This window comes from Cynara cardunculus, assembly GCF_001531365.2.
Source record: "Cynara cardunculus var. scolymus isolate 2C chromosome LG 16, CcrdV1, whole genome shotgun sequence".
NCBI classification, from domain to species: domain Eukaryota; kingdom Viridiplantae; phylum Streptophyta; class Magnoliopsida; order Asterales; family Asteraceae; genus Cynara; species Cynara cardunculus.
The window spans coordinates 17,530,927-17,546,231 of record NC_037543.1 but is presented as its reverse complement, the minus strand read 5'-3'; the positions used below and the strand labels follow the sequence as shown (position 1 = coordinate 17,546,231).

Genomic DNA, 15,305 nt, shown 5'->3' with positions numbered 1-15,305 from the left:
CACGGTTTGGGTTGGGTTGGGTTGCACTTTCGGTTGGGTTGGGTTGGGTTAAGATTTTTCAAACCGTAAGCATTAAGTTTGGTTGATCAAATGTCTTCAACCCGATCAACCCAACCCATAAGCATCCCTACATGTGATCATCAATGGAAGCGAAAGATAATGTAGAAAACAAATAAATATTTAAGGTCCAAATATGTGATGATTAAAAGTTTGGGGACCATAAACGGACACAAATAGAAACTTTAGGGGTAAATGTTGTATATATTCTCTAAAACTTCCTTACCATCCACAAGCTTCCACGTGGCACATCATCATCCACATGGAGAGAAATAGTTCAATGCATGTCACAGTTTGTATCAAGGCGCCTCTTCTCCCCCTCTCTCTCTCTCTTTATCTCTCTCCCTCTCTCTCTCCCATTTGTGGAATTCCAGTAGAGTCTCCTTTCCATCTCGATTCGACTTTTTCCTTGACTAAATTCGAGAAAAGGATCGGTGCTGAAATACAATTTTTGAGAGAGAATTGAATCGAGTTTCATGGCTTTATGGAGTGCAAGGTAAGAGGATCATCTCCATTTCGTTATTCAAATGCATATATATGTATTCATTCGAAATTCGAATTTGAATTGGTTACCTTATGTTTCTCGATCCATGTTCGATGTGTTGAATTTTCCTGGAAAAACTGAGGGAGTTTTGGGCAATTTTTGGAATTAGTTTGGATATTTGTCTAACAAATAAGGATTTTGAGGATGAGTCGAATCGATTTCTGGGGAATTTAGTTATTTGAATGTTGAAATTTGAATTCAAATGTGAACCGTTTCTTTTATCCTCATTTTGTGTGTTAGATTTTCATGGAAAACTGGAGAAATTGTGAGTGATGTTATTGTCATTTAGGTTTATTTGTTATTTGATCACCTCAGATTTTCCTTCAGGATTAGAAGATCAAGGTCAATAATATAAAATACTAGATCTTGTTTTAAGTTTTGGGTGTAGCTATGGGTTTTGTTGTAGGAAAATTGACTCGTAGTCCTTCCTTTTTCGGGTTTACCCAAATGTCACTATGTCAACAATATCCACGTCTGCAATAATGTGGACTAGACTAAAAGAGACAGAAAAAAGTATCATATTCAACCCAGATGCGCAATTGTGACGGCCAAGTATGTAATTACGACGATGTCACTTGCTAACCCGATGAAATTTGAATCTCCTTTTGTATTTTAGTCAGGTCCGTAATATTGCCGACGGGAATTGCTATTTGCACCTCTTTTTTTTTTTTGTCAAAAGCAAGTCAAATCATACATTAAAAATGTAAAAATTGAGTTTTGTTGTTGATATACACAAAGATGAAACCAATATGTAAGCATGCATTTAACATCGTAGAGGAGTGCAATTAACCCTTTACTTTATTTTGAGAATTTGAACATACATTTAATTGTGATATTTTCTTTTTGTGGATGGCTTTAATTTGAGAATATTTTCTTTTTCCAGAAAGATTATAGTCTAAAACATATCTATCAATCACTGTCGTGGTTACATCATCAATTGATGATGATATTTTAGAGAGAAATTGATTGAAATGAACATTTCTTATCTTTTAATTATTTCTCTCTCAAATGTTTATCCAAATATCACTACTTTCGTAATATTCAGGTCCCTAATATTAATTAAAAGGCAAAAAAATGAATCAAATTCAACACAAATTTGCAACTGTGACGCGGGGTCCGTAATTGCGACGGTAAACTTTGATTTTTTTTTTTTTGTCTTTTAGCTATATTGTGGACCTGAATATTGATAAACCCGAATGAGAAATGATTAAAAAACCAATTTAAGTGTAAAAAATGGTCATTTGAGTCGATTTATTTATTGATTCTGGTAGCATTTTTACTATTTGATAAATTGTCTTTTTCTTTAAGCTCAATATCTTCTTATTTTATGTACATATTCATAATTTCATCAAGTTATCACATATCTTTTGTTCTTTTAAATATTTGTTGTTGATTTTAAACTTGCACCCATTACTTGAAAGTCGATAATGGTTTGTAAATTACTCGAAAGTCGAAAATAATCAAATTTGAACTAAACGGATCATTAGATTTGCATTGTACTAGCTGTAACACATGTTTTCATTTATAATCAAATGGAAGGAATATAGAATACTTTGAGTTCATGTTAGTTTTAATCGTTTTTAAGAGGAAAAAGAACATATCAACACTCAAAGTGGTATGAACGTGAAGTTGGTACTAGATTTTCGTATCATTCCCGCTGTTAACATACGTAACGTTTTAAACGGTCATAGTTTTAGGCACATCCGAGGACATGATCTTAAATAAGAGTTCTTGGGATGCAATATTAGGATAGCTGAATAGAGAAGGGGATTTGGAAAGGTAAAGCATGGGTGTAGGGAAAGTAGGTTTAGTGGGTTGGCAGTTAGATCTCTTGAGTCCTGGGTTAGAGTAGGATGTGTAGTTCTTCCTACGTGGTTATGTTTTCTTGTACATGTTGCTGGTTGTGTATTTTGTCTTTCGAGTCAAGCTCGAGTATCACTATATTTGACTCGAACTCGAAACCCAATTTCCAAGCTTGAACTCGACTCAAAAACTCGTGAGTAATAAAAATCAAAGCTCGACTCGAACTCGATAATTATTTCTCAAGCTCGAACTCAAGCTCGAAACAAGCACGAACTGCAACTCAAATCAAGCTTGAACTCGAATAAAAAACAATTGATTAGTTTTTATAATTAAAAATGTATAATTTTGTTTAAATTTCTGAAAATATAAGACATTTTTGTTATTTATATTTTACAAATTTTATCATAAAAACTTATTATATTTTAAAAAACTAATTGTATATAAAATAATCGAGTATCTCACGAGCATTTCGAGTCGGGTATTGGGTAGCTTGACTCGACTCAATCTAAAACAATGTATTTATAATTGCAAAACTAAATAACCAAAATCACTCTTTGATTAATGTGAGAAAATTACTCAAAACTCACGGTGTTTACAATGTTTCTCAAAAGATTTAAAAAACTCAATCTAAAACAATGTATTTATAAAAGCTAATAACCGATGATGACTTTCCATTTTTTTCTTGTATTAGCTTATAATTAGGAAAGTATGAACTGACTTGTCATTGTTTCCATAATCACGATTATGGAAAAGTATGAACTGACTTGTCATTGTTTCCATAATCGTGATTGCTTGGACCCCAAGACTTAGGATTCCAACAATCAACCCCGAATCTCTAAGTCCTTCTAGAGACGTCTTCGATCCTGATCAAGCTCCGCATTTCCTTGAACTTGGTTCGAGCTAGTGGTTTAGTAAGAATGTCCGCCTTTTGTTCTTCACCGGGAATGTACTCCACCTCCATTTGTTTGTTTTCAACACAATTACGAATAAAGTGAAACCTTGTGTGAATGTGTTTACTCCTTCCATGAAAACGGGATTCTTCGTTAGTTCGATAGCCGACTTGTTATCAACTCTTAGAACCACCTTCTCTTGCGCTTTGTTCATGATTTCTCCTAGCAAATCTTGAAGCCATATTGCTTGACACGCAGTCGCGGTGGCCGCCATGAACTCCGCCTCGCAAGATGATAAAGCAACAGTATCTTGCTTTTGCGAACACCATGTTATCGGGGATGACCCGTAGTAGAAAATATGACCGGTTGTGCTTTTTCCGTCATCCGGGTCAACATTGTGACTACTATCACTATAACCAATAAGCCGGTTTTGTCCCATCCTCTCGTACTTGATTCCGTATCCTGTTGTTCCTCGTAAGTACCTTAGGATGTGTTTGATTGCTCCGCCATGTGACTCTCTTGGACTTTGCATGTATCGGCTAGCAACTCCTACGGCATATGCCATATCGGGTCTTGTGTGCAAGAGATATCTAAGGCATCCTACCACCTTTCGATATTGTGTCGGGTCGATTTCGGGTTCGTCTTCGGCCTTCGACAACTTATTTCCCGGTTCCATTAGAATGTGGGTCGGATTGCAATCATTTAAACCAACTTCTTTTAGAATGCGTCAAGCATACGCTTCTTGGTTTATAGTAATCCCCGATTCTTCTTGTTTAACTTCAATGCCCAGGTAGTAAGTTAATCTTCCAAGATCCGACATCTCAAAGCTCTTGGACATCTCTAATTTGAACCTTTTGATCATGTTCAAATTTGTACCTGTGACAAATAAATCATCAACATAAATTGCCAAAATCAACAAGTTAGCTCCTTCGTTTTTCCGGTACACTGATTCTTTCATGCACTTTTGAAATTTCATGCTCTTCAAAATTCCGTCAAGCTTCGTGTTCCATGCTCGAGGTGCTTGTCTTAAGCCATAAAGTGCTTTCGTAAGGCGATACACTTTATGCTCGTTGTCTTTCTTTATATAGCCTTCCGGTTGCGATACGTAAACGGTTTCCTTCAATTCTCCATGCAAGAAAGCCGTTTTAACATCTAAGTGGTGAAGCTCCCACCCATTAGTTGCGGCTAAGGCTATAAGAAGTCGGATAGTTTCGATTCGAGCTACCGGAGCAAATACTTCTTGAAAATCAATACCGGGTTGTTGCACGTAACCTTTAGCAACCAACCTTGCCTTGTATTTATTAATGGTGCCATCTGCATTTTTCTTCAATTTGAACACCCATTTGAGTCTGATTGGCTTCACCCCCATAGGCTTGTTTACGAGGAGTCCAAGTATTATTCTTGTTTATTGAACTGATCTCCGCATTCATGGCTTTGACCCACTCCAGTTCTTTCTTCGCCTCTTCAACCGATACCGGCTCGTCATTGGTTGTTAGGAGAAGTTCATCAAGGTTATCAAGGTCAAGCTCATAATCTTGCAATCGAGTTGAAAGTTTCCTTAGTCTCGTAGGCCTTTGGTTTTGAACATTGTTCACATTATTGTTGACTGGACTTGGTTGTTCGTTATCTTGTACTTCCGCTCCGTCTTCAAACTTGTGATCCGATTCAATCGGTTCAACAATGTTTACATCGTTTCCTTGGTTGTGGTTTGCCTCTTCTTCCGAGCAATCCCATGGTACTATGAACGAGCTTGGTTCTTCATCGTTGGTTCTTGCTTCTTTATGCCAATCCCACCCTTTGGTTTCGTTAAAAATAACGTCTCGACTCACGATTACCTTTTGTGTCGTCGGGTCAAATAGCCGATAGGCCTTTGTACCCGGTTCGGAACCAAGATGTACTAGTGGTCTTGACCTTGCATCCAACTTCTTGAGGTTTACCAGTTCAACTTTTGCATATGCTTGACACCCAAATATACGAACGTTTTYTAAATTCGGTTTTCYTTTATACAACTTTTCGTATGGAGTTGTATCACCAAGGGCTYGTGTGTAAACRCGATTGATCAAGTTGGTAGAGTGTTTTACCGCTTCTCCCCATAAGTAGTTTGRAACATGCATTGCCTTCATTATGCTTCGTGTCATGTCCATAAGTGTTCGGTTTCTTCRTTCYACAATTCCGTTTTGTTGCGGTGAATATGGGGCGGTAAGGTGGCGTTTAACTCCGTTTTGATCACAAAATGTTTTAAACTCGAGAGAAGTAAACTCACCTCCTCGATCACTTCTAAAAACYTTCAAAGGCTTTCCGATTTCATTYTCYGCCAAAGCTTTGAACTTTTTGAAGTGTGTAAACGCCTCACTCTTTTCTTTCATGAGATAAATCCACATAAATCGTGAAAAGTCATCAATTAGTGTGAAAACATACCGATTTTGACCCTTGGTTGCCGGCGTGATCGGACCATATAAATCGCCGTGAACTAGTTCYAATGGTCGTTTTGCTTKKWWKKYSKYMWWRKYSGGRAWKRMYTTYYTKKTTKSYTKSCCMMCMARSMARRMYYKSMMMRWTKRWTYYYMWKRWYMAAWTKGGGKWAMCYYTTWAMYWRRMYCYTYYTKGRMMWYYTTTTYMWTKRMYYSRAAWTKRWKKKSCCSRRKYYWRSMWKSCMWYSSCMWSKWWYCYYMMYTWRKYYYSRAWKRARGSMAAWWRGKWMYYCMAWTTTTWAWTTTWWTTTWWWAAAGSSGKTTKGRRKTYYTTKKWMCYTYMWTWAWWAAMSRWTWWTKGSMWYMWKSMWWGKYMRAAMSKTKSCYTTYMWTYSRAWKKCMMMMCCSGYTTCCGTTGTCTGACCAAGGCTAATGATGTTGTTCTTGAGATCCGGTATGTAATAAATCTCCGTCATCAGCCTTTGTTGACCGTTCTTGCCTTGGAAAAGTATGAAACCTTTTCCCTTGATTTTTACACATGAATTATCTCCAAATTTAACCTTCCCGGTTATTAATTCCTTCATCGAGTTCGGAGAAAAACGACCGGTTTCCCGTCATGTGATTGCTCGCCCCGTTATCCAAATACCACACATCGTTATCTTGTGAGTCGTATTGAGACGGTATCACCTTTTATTCGTTTATAAACACGGTCTCGTGTAAAAATACGGTCGCTTCGGTATCGTCACTTTTGGTAAAATTACTTTCTTGTAATTTTTGAATTCGGTCCGGACATTGAGACGCGAAGTGACCCGGTTTATCACACCGGTAACAAATAATTTTGGACCGGTCTTTTTTATTTTCCCTTTTCGGGTCATTATTGGACTGATTTGTGGACCGAGTTGATTTGGCCCAATGCTGTTTGGCCTTTCCACCATGAGAAGCCCGGTTAGCATTGTTTGATCCACCAGACCCATTCGAATTATAAGACTTGTTAGGACCCGGTTCCTTCGATCTCCCCTTCTGTGACTTCCGATTCGCACTTCCACCATGGTTGACGAACAGAACCTGCGGTTGATCCTCACCACTGATTTCGTCCTCCCTTATCCGCTCCTCATAAGCCTTTAATCGCCCCACTACATCTTCGAAGCCAACGGTTTTCAAATCCAACACCTGTTCCAAAGAGGCGACAATATGAATGAATTTTACTCTCGGTAGCGACTTCAGGAATTTCTTCACCATCTTTGGTTCATCAATCGATTCACCTAATGCTGCTGCCTTGGATGCAATTCCAGATAATCTTCCAGTGAAAGAGTCAATCGACTCCGACTCAGTCATCTTCAATCGATCAAAATCGGACATCAAAGTCTGTAATCGTGCCTCCTTCACACGGTCAGCCCCCATATGCCTTGATTTGATTGCATCCCAAAGTCCCTTAGATGAATCTTGTTCACCGATTTGGATTATAAGATTTTCAGGTATCGATTGGTAAATCAAACCCATTGCTAAATCATCTTTATCTTGATTTTTTGTAGTTCCTGGTTCAATTATCTCCCAAGCCTTATGAATCTTTAATACAACCTTCATCCTCATAACACAAACGGTGTAGTTCGTCGACGTGAGCATTGGACAATGCACCGAGGTGGCTCCGGTCTCTTTCTCCTTCGTCGACGTACCGGCAGGTGTTTCTGCTCCTGACATGGTGACCGACTTGTTCACCAGGAAGGTAATTCGATCTCACAGCCTTCGGTTCTTGGCTTTGATACCAATTAAAGTTTGGTATTGAATAATTGCAAAACTAAATAACCAAAATCACTCTTTGATTAATGTGAGAAAATTACTCAAAGCTCACGGTGTTTACAATGTTTCTCAAAAGATTTAAAAAACTCAATCTAAAACAATGTATTTATAGAAGCTAATAACCGACTTGTATTAGCTTATAATTAGGAAAGTATGAACCGACTTGTCATTGTTTCCATAATCACGATTATGGAAAGTATGAACCGACTTGTCATTGTTTCCATAATCGTGATTGCTTGGACCCCAAGACTTAGGATTCCAACAGTTAATATGTCGAGTCGAGCTTGAGTTTGAGCCGAGCCTATTCAAATCGAGTGTTAATCGAGTCGATCTCGAGTAGCTCGCGAGTTATCTCCTATTGTTTACACCCCTAATTTTGTCTATTTGTTTGTTTGTCTGTGTATTTGAATCTTGCTTAACGTTGGAAGTATTTTCAAATCTTAGCGCTGCCTTTCTTTTTTTCAAGTTCTCATGTTTCTATTTTCATAATTTTTTTGGGCAAGCTTTGTCATTTCTTTTTGCATGCTTTACACAAGTTCGGGGTCTTCACGAAAACAACAAATTTCACCCTTCCGGAACCCCATCTCCGAATGGGATATACTGGATTTATTTGGTTTGGTTTATTGTTTATGTATGGAATTCAGTTGAAACATCAATGATCACCAAAGTTGTCTTTGATACTTATATTAATTTTCATGTTGAATCTAAACTTGGATTCACTTCCAGTTTCAGGATTTTCGGTTTCATGTAACATTTGGCTAATGACAGATGTGAATGATCCTAAAGCGGATTCCGGGCTTGCTATCAATATTACTAACCAATGGAAGAATAGTAGTACAGCTGCAGGCGCAGGTGCAAATGCAAATTCAAGAGTTGATCTAATGACGTTTGTTGGATCAGATACATTAGCCGAGCTAGTTTGGTCTCCGGGAACAGGATTAAGCATCAAATTTGCCGAAAAGAAACCTTGTTTTACGTGTGAAGTTGGTCCAAGCAATATGGGGTTTTTACAGTCTGAAGACACTCAAGATCAAAAACACGTCAATTCTTCAAGCACAGTCGAAACATCGACAAGCAGAAGTCATGGCCACGCAGGTACATATCGAAGTCGATTTGATTCATTTTGTGAATCTTTAAACTTTGAGAAATTTTGGAAGTGGCTAACTTTTCAAGCCATTATATTTGGTATTGTTTTTGTGGCAAATAACAATCTTTTATGCAAAAATCTTTACTAAAAACGTACTGTACGGCTGATAATTGATCCTTATTGCATGCGGACCCGTTTACTAAATGCTTATCCGGTAAGCGCTTGCTAACAGAGACTTCACCTTCACCCTCACTTACCGAAGGTAAGTTAACTTATTATATAACATTCTTGGAGATAAAAAAGAATTGTTAATAAGCGTGTTTACCGGGTAAGACTTTTGATTCTTGTCTTCTTTTTTACCGGATAAGATTCTCGGTCCTTGTTATATTTACCTAGTAAGATAATTGAACCGGTAAGCGCTTACCAAAGTAAATGTTTAGTAAACGGGCTCTTAGTTTCATGCAAAGAATACTTAGAAATCTGTTAAAAAGTCCATGGATTTAAACGGTAATTGCCGGAAAGTCACGGCAACTAGGTTTAGTTTACTGAAGTCTATGACATGCTCATAAATTGTTACAAAATCCAGAAAATCTGAGTTTACAAAGTAACAAATTTGACCTCAGCAATCAAAGTGTATCTTCTTTGCTCAACTGGAATTTGGTTTCTTGCAGGTCTACAAAACCAAAGAACAAGCGTTCCATCATCGGAACGCTTGTTTGTAGACGGAATGACTAGTGGTGTTGACAAGTCGGGTTCCGATATTATATCACCTTTGAAGATTGAAGCCTCGGCTCAATGTGGGCCCCACGAACACGTGGAAATGGCTAAAATGGACAAAGACGGTTGCTCTAGCGACCCTTTTCGTGAAAATGCACAAGATGTTGAACAGGCCGATTTCTTTCCAGGTGAAGATAGAGAAGGATCGATTTATTGTCGAGAAAAGGATCAGAAACACGAGGTTGAGAGCCACGGAAGCATGGAAAGTTGCAAAAATGCTACTTCTGTTGCCAAAAGAAAGAGGAGATTGAGGTTGGAAGAACAATTGATTCTTGGAAGCAAAAGAATCAAGAAACAAGCTGATCATGATCAATGCATGGTTAAAGAAGACAAATCTTTCGTGAATTGGATGTCGAACATGCTGAAAGGCTTAAAGGAGTACAAGAATTATGATCAGAGAATGAGTGTGTATGATGAAACTCGTGGTTTTGAGAGCCAGAAAATGGGATTTCAAAACTTTTTTCAGTCTCTCTTCTTACCAGATGTGAAGGCACATGATCAAACTATTAAACTGATCGAGAATAATTATGTTGGCAGCTCCAAAGAAATCGACAAATGTGGCCGTGGATCGATTGACTGTTTGGAGATTGAAGAGAAAGAGATTAAGGGTGTTGTGGAACACATAAGTTTATATGAAAGAGTAACTAAAGAAGCACCAAAAGGAATGTTCGACACCATAAGGAGGCTTAGGTTATCACGTACAGATATCATGAAGTACGAAATCTACCTTTTTCTTTGATTTTTTTTATCGTTTTTTGAGTTATTTGATCATTTTTTTGAATTTTTATTGATGTTGTACTATGTTATTGGCAGATGGACAAATTCCCGATTGTCGGTTGCGCATTTAGATGGGTTTTTTGTACGTTTGCGGCTTGCAAAATGGGAAGAGGGAGCTGGGGGATCGAGGTACTATGTTGCCTGCGTAACAGGTACCATTTCGAATTATTTGGGAATGTATTACAACCATCCATTTATCAAAAAGGATCATACTTCAGCACCATCCAGTTACCACTAAATCCTTGTTCAATTCTACATTTGGTGATGATTGTGTCGTGGGTATTTGTCGTATATAAATATCATAATACTTAAAAAAAAAAATCCATTATTCCGGAACTAGTTGGAGTGGCCTACAGGATGTATCATAGTTGGTTTCGGGATGATATACTTATACAAGCTACCGATGGTTGGAGTCTATCAGCGGTCAGCTGCAGTGTGAGTTACAATTCCCTATATATGATTGGCTCTGGTGGGCACTTAGAATCTTAAGCCAACCACCTAGCACAGGCCACTGTGTACTTATTTGACTCCCACGTATCTCTTTGGGTGCGGAGGTGTGGGCCAGTTCGGTGGTTGTCTGCTACCGAACTCTTTTTGCACAAACTATTTGGAGTAGGCTTGAATTGGAACAAAACAAAGTATAAAATGGTTATCATCTTCCTCTAGTTATGTTTTTTACTACCCTCCCATCTTGTTTCACATTCTATTAGCTTCCACTTCGATATCTCAAGGCCGTTCTGAAGCATTTGATAATTAAAGATACCTTCTTCTGGGTTCCACCATCTAGGTCTAGCTAGGTTGTTTGGCACCTCTACTAAAGAAAGGGTTATCGCCACCCTATGCAGCACCTCCAAAGGCACCAGTCTCACGGTCATCATGAAGGTGGTAAATCACGTACGCATCCCATGGGCCGAGGGGCGGTAGGAGTTTTGGTAGGAGTGAATCGCTGAGAATGGATTTGATTCTTGGAATGGAAATGAAGAAAAAGAGAATTGGCCCGAGTCATATCCAAAAGTGCACGCTTTAAAGAAAAATTTAAGATCTAGATTACTTTTTTCGGCAAAAAGGGTATGTCGCCACCTTTTGGAACGCCCCCGACCGTAGCGGTCTCACGGCTATGAACCGAAAGGATGTAAGGTCGACCTTAAAGTCCCAAAAGATAGAAGCAACGTTTGACTTGGTACATGATCGAATCTAGGGTTTGACTAATAATTAATTAAATACTAGAATATTAATAAATAAGACAAAATTGAAAAAAGAAAACGTAAACCACGATCATTCTTATCAGTATCTTGTAATGATTATTGATAGATAAATAGGTAACTGAGGATGCAAATTATTGAAATGTGCATCTCTATGATGTTGCAGGATTACGAGGAGAAACCCCATTGAAAGGTTTCAAGCAATCTATTCGTGTTAAAGTAGGACGTCTCGAATGCTTTGTCGAAAGTCAATATGTCTCTAATTGCGACTTCCTTGAGGTAATTAATTAAGCTTGTTCCCTTTCGTCTTTGTCATGAAAATCTCTTGCAAACTTGTATGGTCGATAGAATGTCAAATGATAAGCGATAAGAAGAGAAAATTGTATAAACCTGGAGCAGCAGTTGGTAACGCTACTGCTTTTATACTAGGAATGGACATGATAAAACTAGATTAGAATGTAAAGACTGATACAACACAAACTAAAATACTCAAAAATATGGATTGTTAAATAAGTGTTATTAGGGTTTTCTTATATCATAATAATTAATTATAAATGAGACATGTCATGTAAATATTTAAATACTTGTATTGAAAACATTGTACAAAATTTTCTTTTATTAGAATAATTAAATGAAAAATTACAAAAAGGTTGAAGACCATGAGAACCAGTTTTCATGTGTTGTTTCACAATTTGAAACAACGCATGTAAAAATACTTGTCTTTTTAGTTTTGGTGGGACAAAAAAATCACAAAATTGTCCCGTGCTACTCTCATCATCTATCATTTGCCAAACATGGGACAAAACTATCTGACAATTAATATCTGATGTGGTAATCAATTTTCATTTGAAGCAGATGCTTTCTTTAACATATATTAAAGATTCTACAATTTGAAACAATGTGATATTCTTTTTTGTAGGACGAACTCATAGCATGGTGGCAAGAAACGTCGAAGAATGAAGGAATTCCAGGTGTGAAAGATTTGAAATCCAAACTAGCTGAAAGGAGAACATTGGGTCTATAAGTTCATGGTAACATTCTCTTGATAATTCGGGTACAATTTTTTTTGGAATTTGCGAGATCGAGAATCTTGGTGGATCAGGCAATGCAGGTCTCCGAAGTCATGAATTCATTTGGGTTGGCTTCTTTTTATACAACGTTAAATTATCGAGTGAAATTTTTGTGTGTTTACATGTTAAAACCTAAGAGTGTGGCTTAAAACGGGGTTTTGACATCATGGTTATGAAGAAAAAGAGTGTATTTTTGTTTGGTTGCTTATTTGAGAGCAATTTTTATGTGTAATAGACTTGAAGAATTGAAAAATTATCGGTTTTTGTTCGTATTACTGTAAAAATACGAGAATGATACAAACATGGTTTTTTATGATTAATAGCTCCAGGACGTAAAAATAAGGGTCATTGACAATACTAAAAAGAAATCTTAGACTGACGGGTGTCGAGTCCGGCAAATAATATAATTTATAAAAATAAGCCTATTATCTCTAAAACATACTTGTAATAGCGATAAGTAGGGTCGTCTCCTCAGGGACTCGGTATTAACCGTAAACCCAAGACGTAATCTCGTGCAAATTCATTAACAATAAAACAATATATAAAGGGGGGGGGTTGGATGATTTATAAACAGCCTAAAAATGCAAAATAAATTGAGAACTTAAACAATAATAAGAACGAGACTAGTAATGAGCATCAATCAACTAATCCTTTGGATTATATATCATCGACTCATTCAATCCATTTTCTCAAAAGAAACTACGTTGGTTAGGACATCGACACGCGTCAATATTATGTTCGTTATAAAAGCATGATCAGTCTCGAACGCTCTACGACTAACCTCTAATTAGCTAATCAAACCTAGTCACGGACTTAGAATTTAATTGTCAATTGCATTAACGTCAAACAAACCCAACACTAACCAACAATCGGACGCCGATTGTTTAAATTAGTTTACACGATCTTACAACATCATCATTTAACATAAGTGTCAACTGTGTGTCGTGTGCTACTTCAATAAACCGAAAAGAAATTACGGACTTAAAGGTTTATCTAGCAACTCGATATTGAATTAGACATAATAAGGGATCCTACTTAAAATATCCAACTCAAAACGATAAGCATTCAACTCTAAAATCGCATAAATAGCTTCAAATGATATGATGAAATTGACGTAAGTCTCAACAAATCCAAATTCAAAGTCGATTATAAACCCATTACTAGAAATAAAAATTAGCTACTCATGTCTGGAACTAAGAAACTTACAAAATGATTGAATTTAAGAGTTGGTGAAGAAACCTGGAATTTGTCTTCAAAATCTGGAAATAAGCTTACTGTTTCTTCACCGAATCCAGTCCTGACCAATCCTTTTGAAAATCTTGATTAGTCCTCTAATTCTCCCTCTCACCCGACTGCTGTTTGCTACCTGGCAGACAATTGAACAGCCCCTCGTTCCTCTCCTCTGTATCGACAGTTTCTTCTCGGCCGACTGCTTCCAATCGACAGCCTGCTGCTCGATTTTACAGCCTTCTTCTCCTCCAATTGACAGCCCTAGATAGACAGCTCTCAATCGACAGCTTGCTGYTGTCCTCTTTCTCGACTGCTCGATAACAGCCCCTCTCGATTTCCCTCTCACTTTTCTATTTCTCTCGCGACCGGCTCCAATCGAACAGCCCTTCGATAACCTGCTGTGTCGCTCGATGACCTGCTGCCTCGCCTCTCGTTCCTCTCGATTTCCCCCTTGATTTTTCTCTTCTTGCCTCGCCTATATACAGCCCCTTTCGAACAGCCCTTCTTTTCTCTCAATCGACAGCCGCTGTGCGCTATCCCTCTCTCGGTTGCTTCTGTACCGACAGCCCCTTGCGACCACTCGTACTCGCCCATGATCTCCTGCTCTCGCTGCCCACGATCTCCTGCTGCACGACCTCTCTCTCGCTTTCCTCTCGCTGTTGGTCGTGGGCAGCAGCCTGTTTCTTCTTATTTTCTTTTCTTTTACACGACTTGGGCTGCTTGTGTTTGGGCCTGATTTTGGGCTGTTTGATGCTAATGATAAAAACCAAAACGCAACAATCAATTTTCTCTTTTTTTTTTCAACTTAAATGGTCACATAAGATTAAACATCATCTTAAATTAAAATGGATATTTTAAATATCTAAATGACATTAATCTCAAGGTAATTTGATGTAAAAATGTATAAAATTTGCACTTATCAAATTCCCCCACACTTAGATCCTTGTCCGTCCCGGCAATGACTTAAGTTAACACGTAGTTAAAAATCGAATCTAACGAGAATATCAACACATATAGCATATCATGAGTTTGAGATTTGCAACAAAGTATTGAAAAGAGGATGCACACGCAATCAAGTAGACACAAGCTAATCTCGAGAACTCTCACGAATGGGATTAACAAAGCAACACTTGATTCACTCCTTGGGTTAAGTGTATCGCTCAAATCGTCACTACACTAACATGTATCTACCATAAGCTTGAAAAACCTCTCACTCTCTACTACTTGGATAAAATACATGCTTATAAATCAAAAGGTCTTAAAAGGTATAACGAAAAACAAGGCTTGGGTACGGTAGGGAAATATTTAGGAAAAGTGACTAAGACCTAACACCAACGGAGAATTCCGGCAACTTAACCACACTTTATTTATTTATTTATTTTTTTCACAAAGGACTTTTGTATCTATCTTTGAAGCTCATTCCTTTTTGGACGATAGGGAATAAAGATAAAGCGTTTATATTCAACCGTATCGTCATTTTCGTCGTCTATTTTTTTTTTTTTTTATTGACGACGTAATTTTGCTCTTCATATATATATATATACTGTTTTCTTTTTCTTTTCTTTTTTTCTTTTTTTTTTCTTCCCAAACATACGAATTCTACTTTCAAGTATAGAGGGATATTGGGATCACTCCATTGGTGCTTAGTCGGGTGAGTCGT

At 37.6% G+C, this 15,305-nt stretch overlaps 1 protein-coding gene across 1 annotated transcript; it reads left to right on the top strand.

Moving 5' to 3' along the window:
- The first annotated feature begins 419 nt into the window (after nt 1-419).
- Nucleotides 420-12,731, top strand: LOC112529772. Its single transcript, XM_025141168.1, has 7 exons — nt 420-553; nt 8,229-8,597; nt 9,261-9,774; nt 9,904-10,080; nt 10,180-10,295; nt 11,512-11,624; nt 12,265-12,731. The coding sequence occupies exons 2-7, from the start codon at nt 8,264-8,266 to the stop codon at nt 12,367-12,369; spliced, it is 1,359 nt and encodes a 452-aa protein (XP_024996936.1). The 5' UTR covers nt 420-553; nt 8,229-8,263; the 3' UTR covers nt 12,370-12,731.
- The last annotated feature ends 2,574 nt before the right edge of the window (nt 12,732-15,305 follow it).

Excerpts from the sequence above, each read along its gene's own strand:
- LOC112529772 (XM_025141168.1), top strand. The coding sequence starts at position 8,264 with ATGACAGATGTGAATGATCCTAAAGCGGATTCCGGGCTTGCTATCAAT. Across the intron at positions 10,081-10,179 it reads TCACGTACAGATATCATGAA|ATGGACAAATTCCCGATTGT; the intron begins GTACGAAATCTA and ends TGTTATTGGCAG. Across the intron at positions 10,296-11,511 it reads CTATGTTGCCTGCGTAACAG|GATTACGAGGAGAAACCCCA; the intron begins GTACCATTTCGA and ends ATGATGTTGCAG.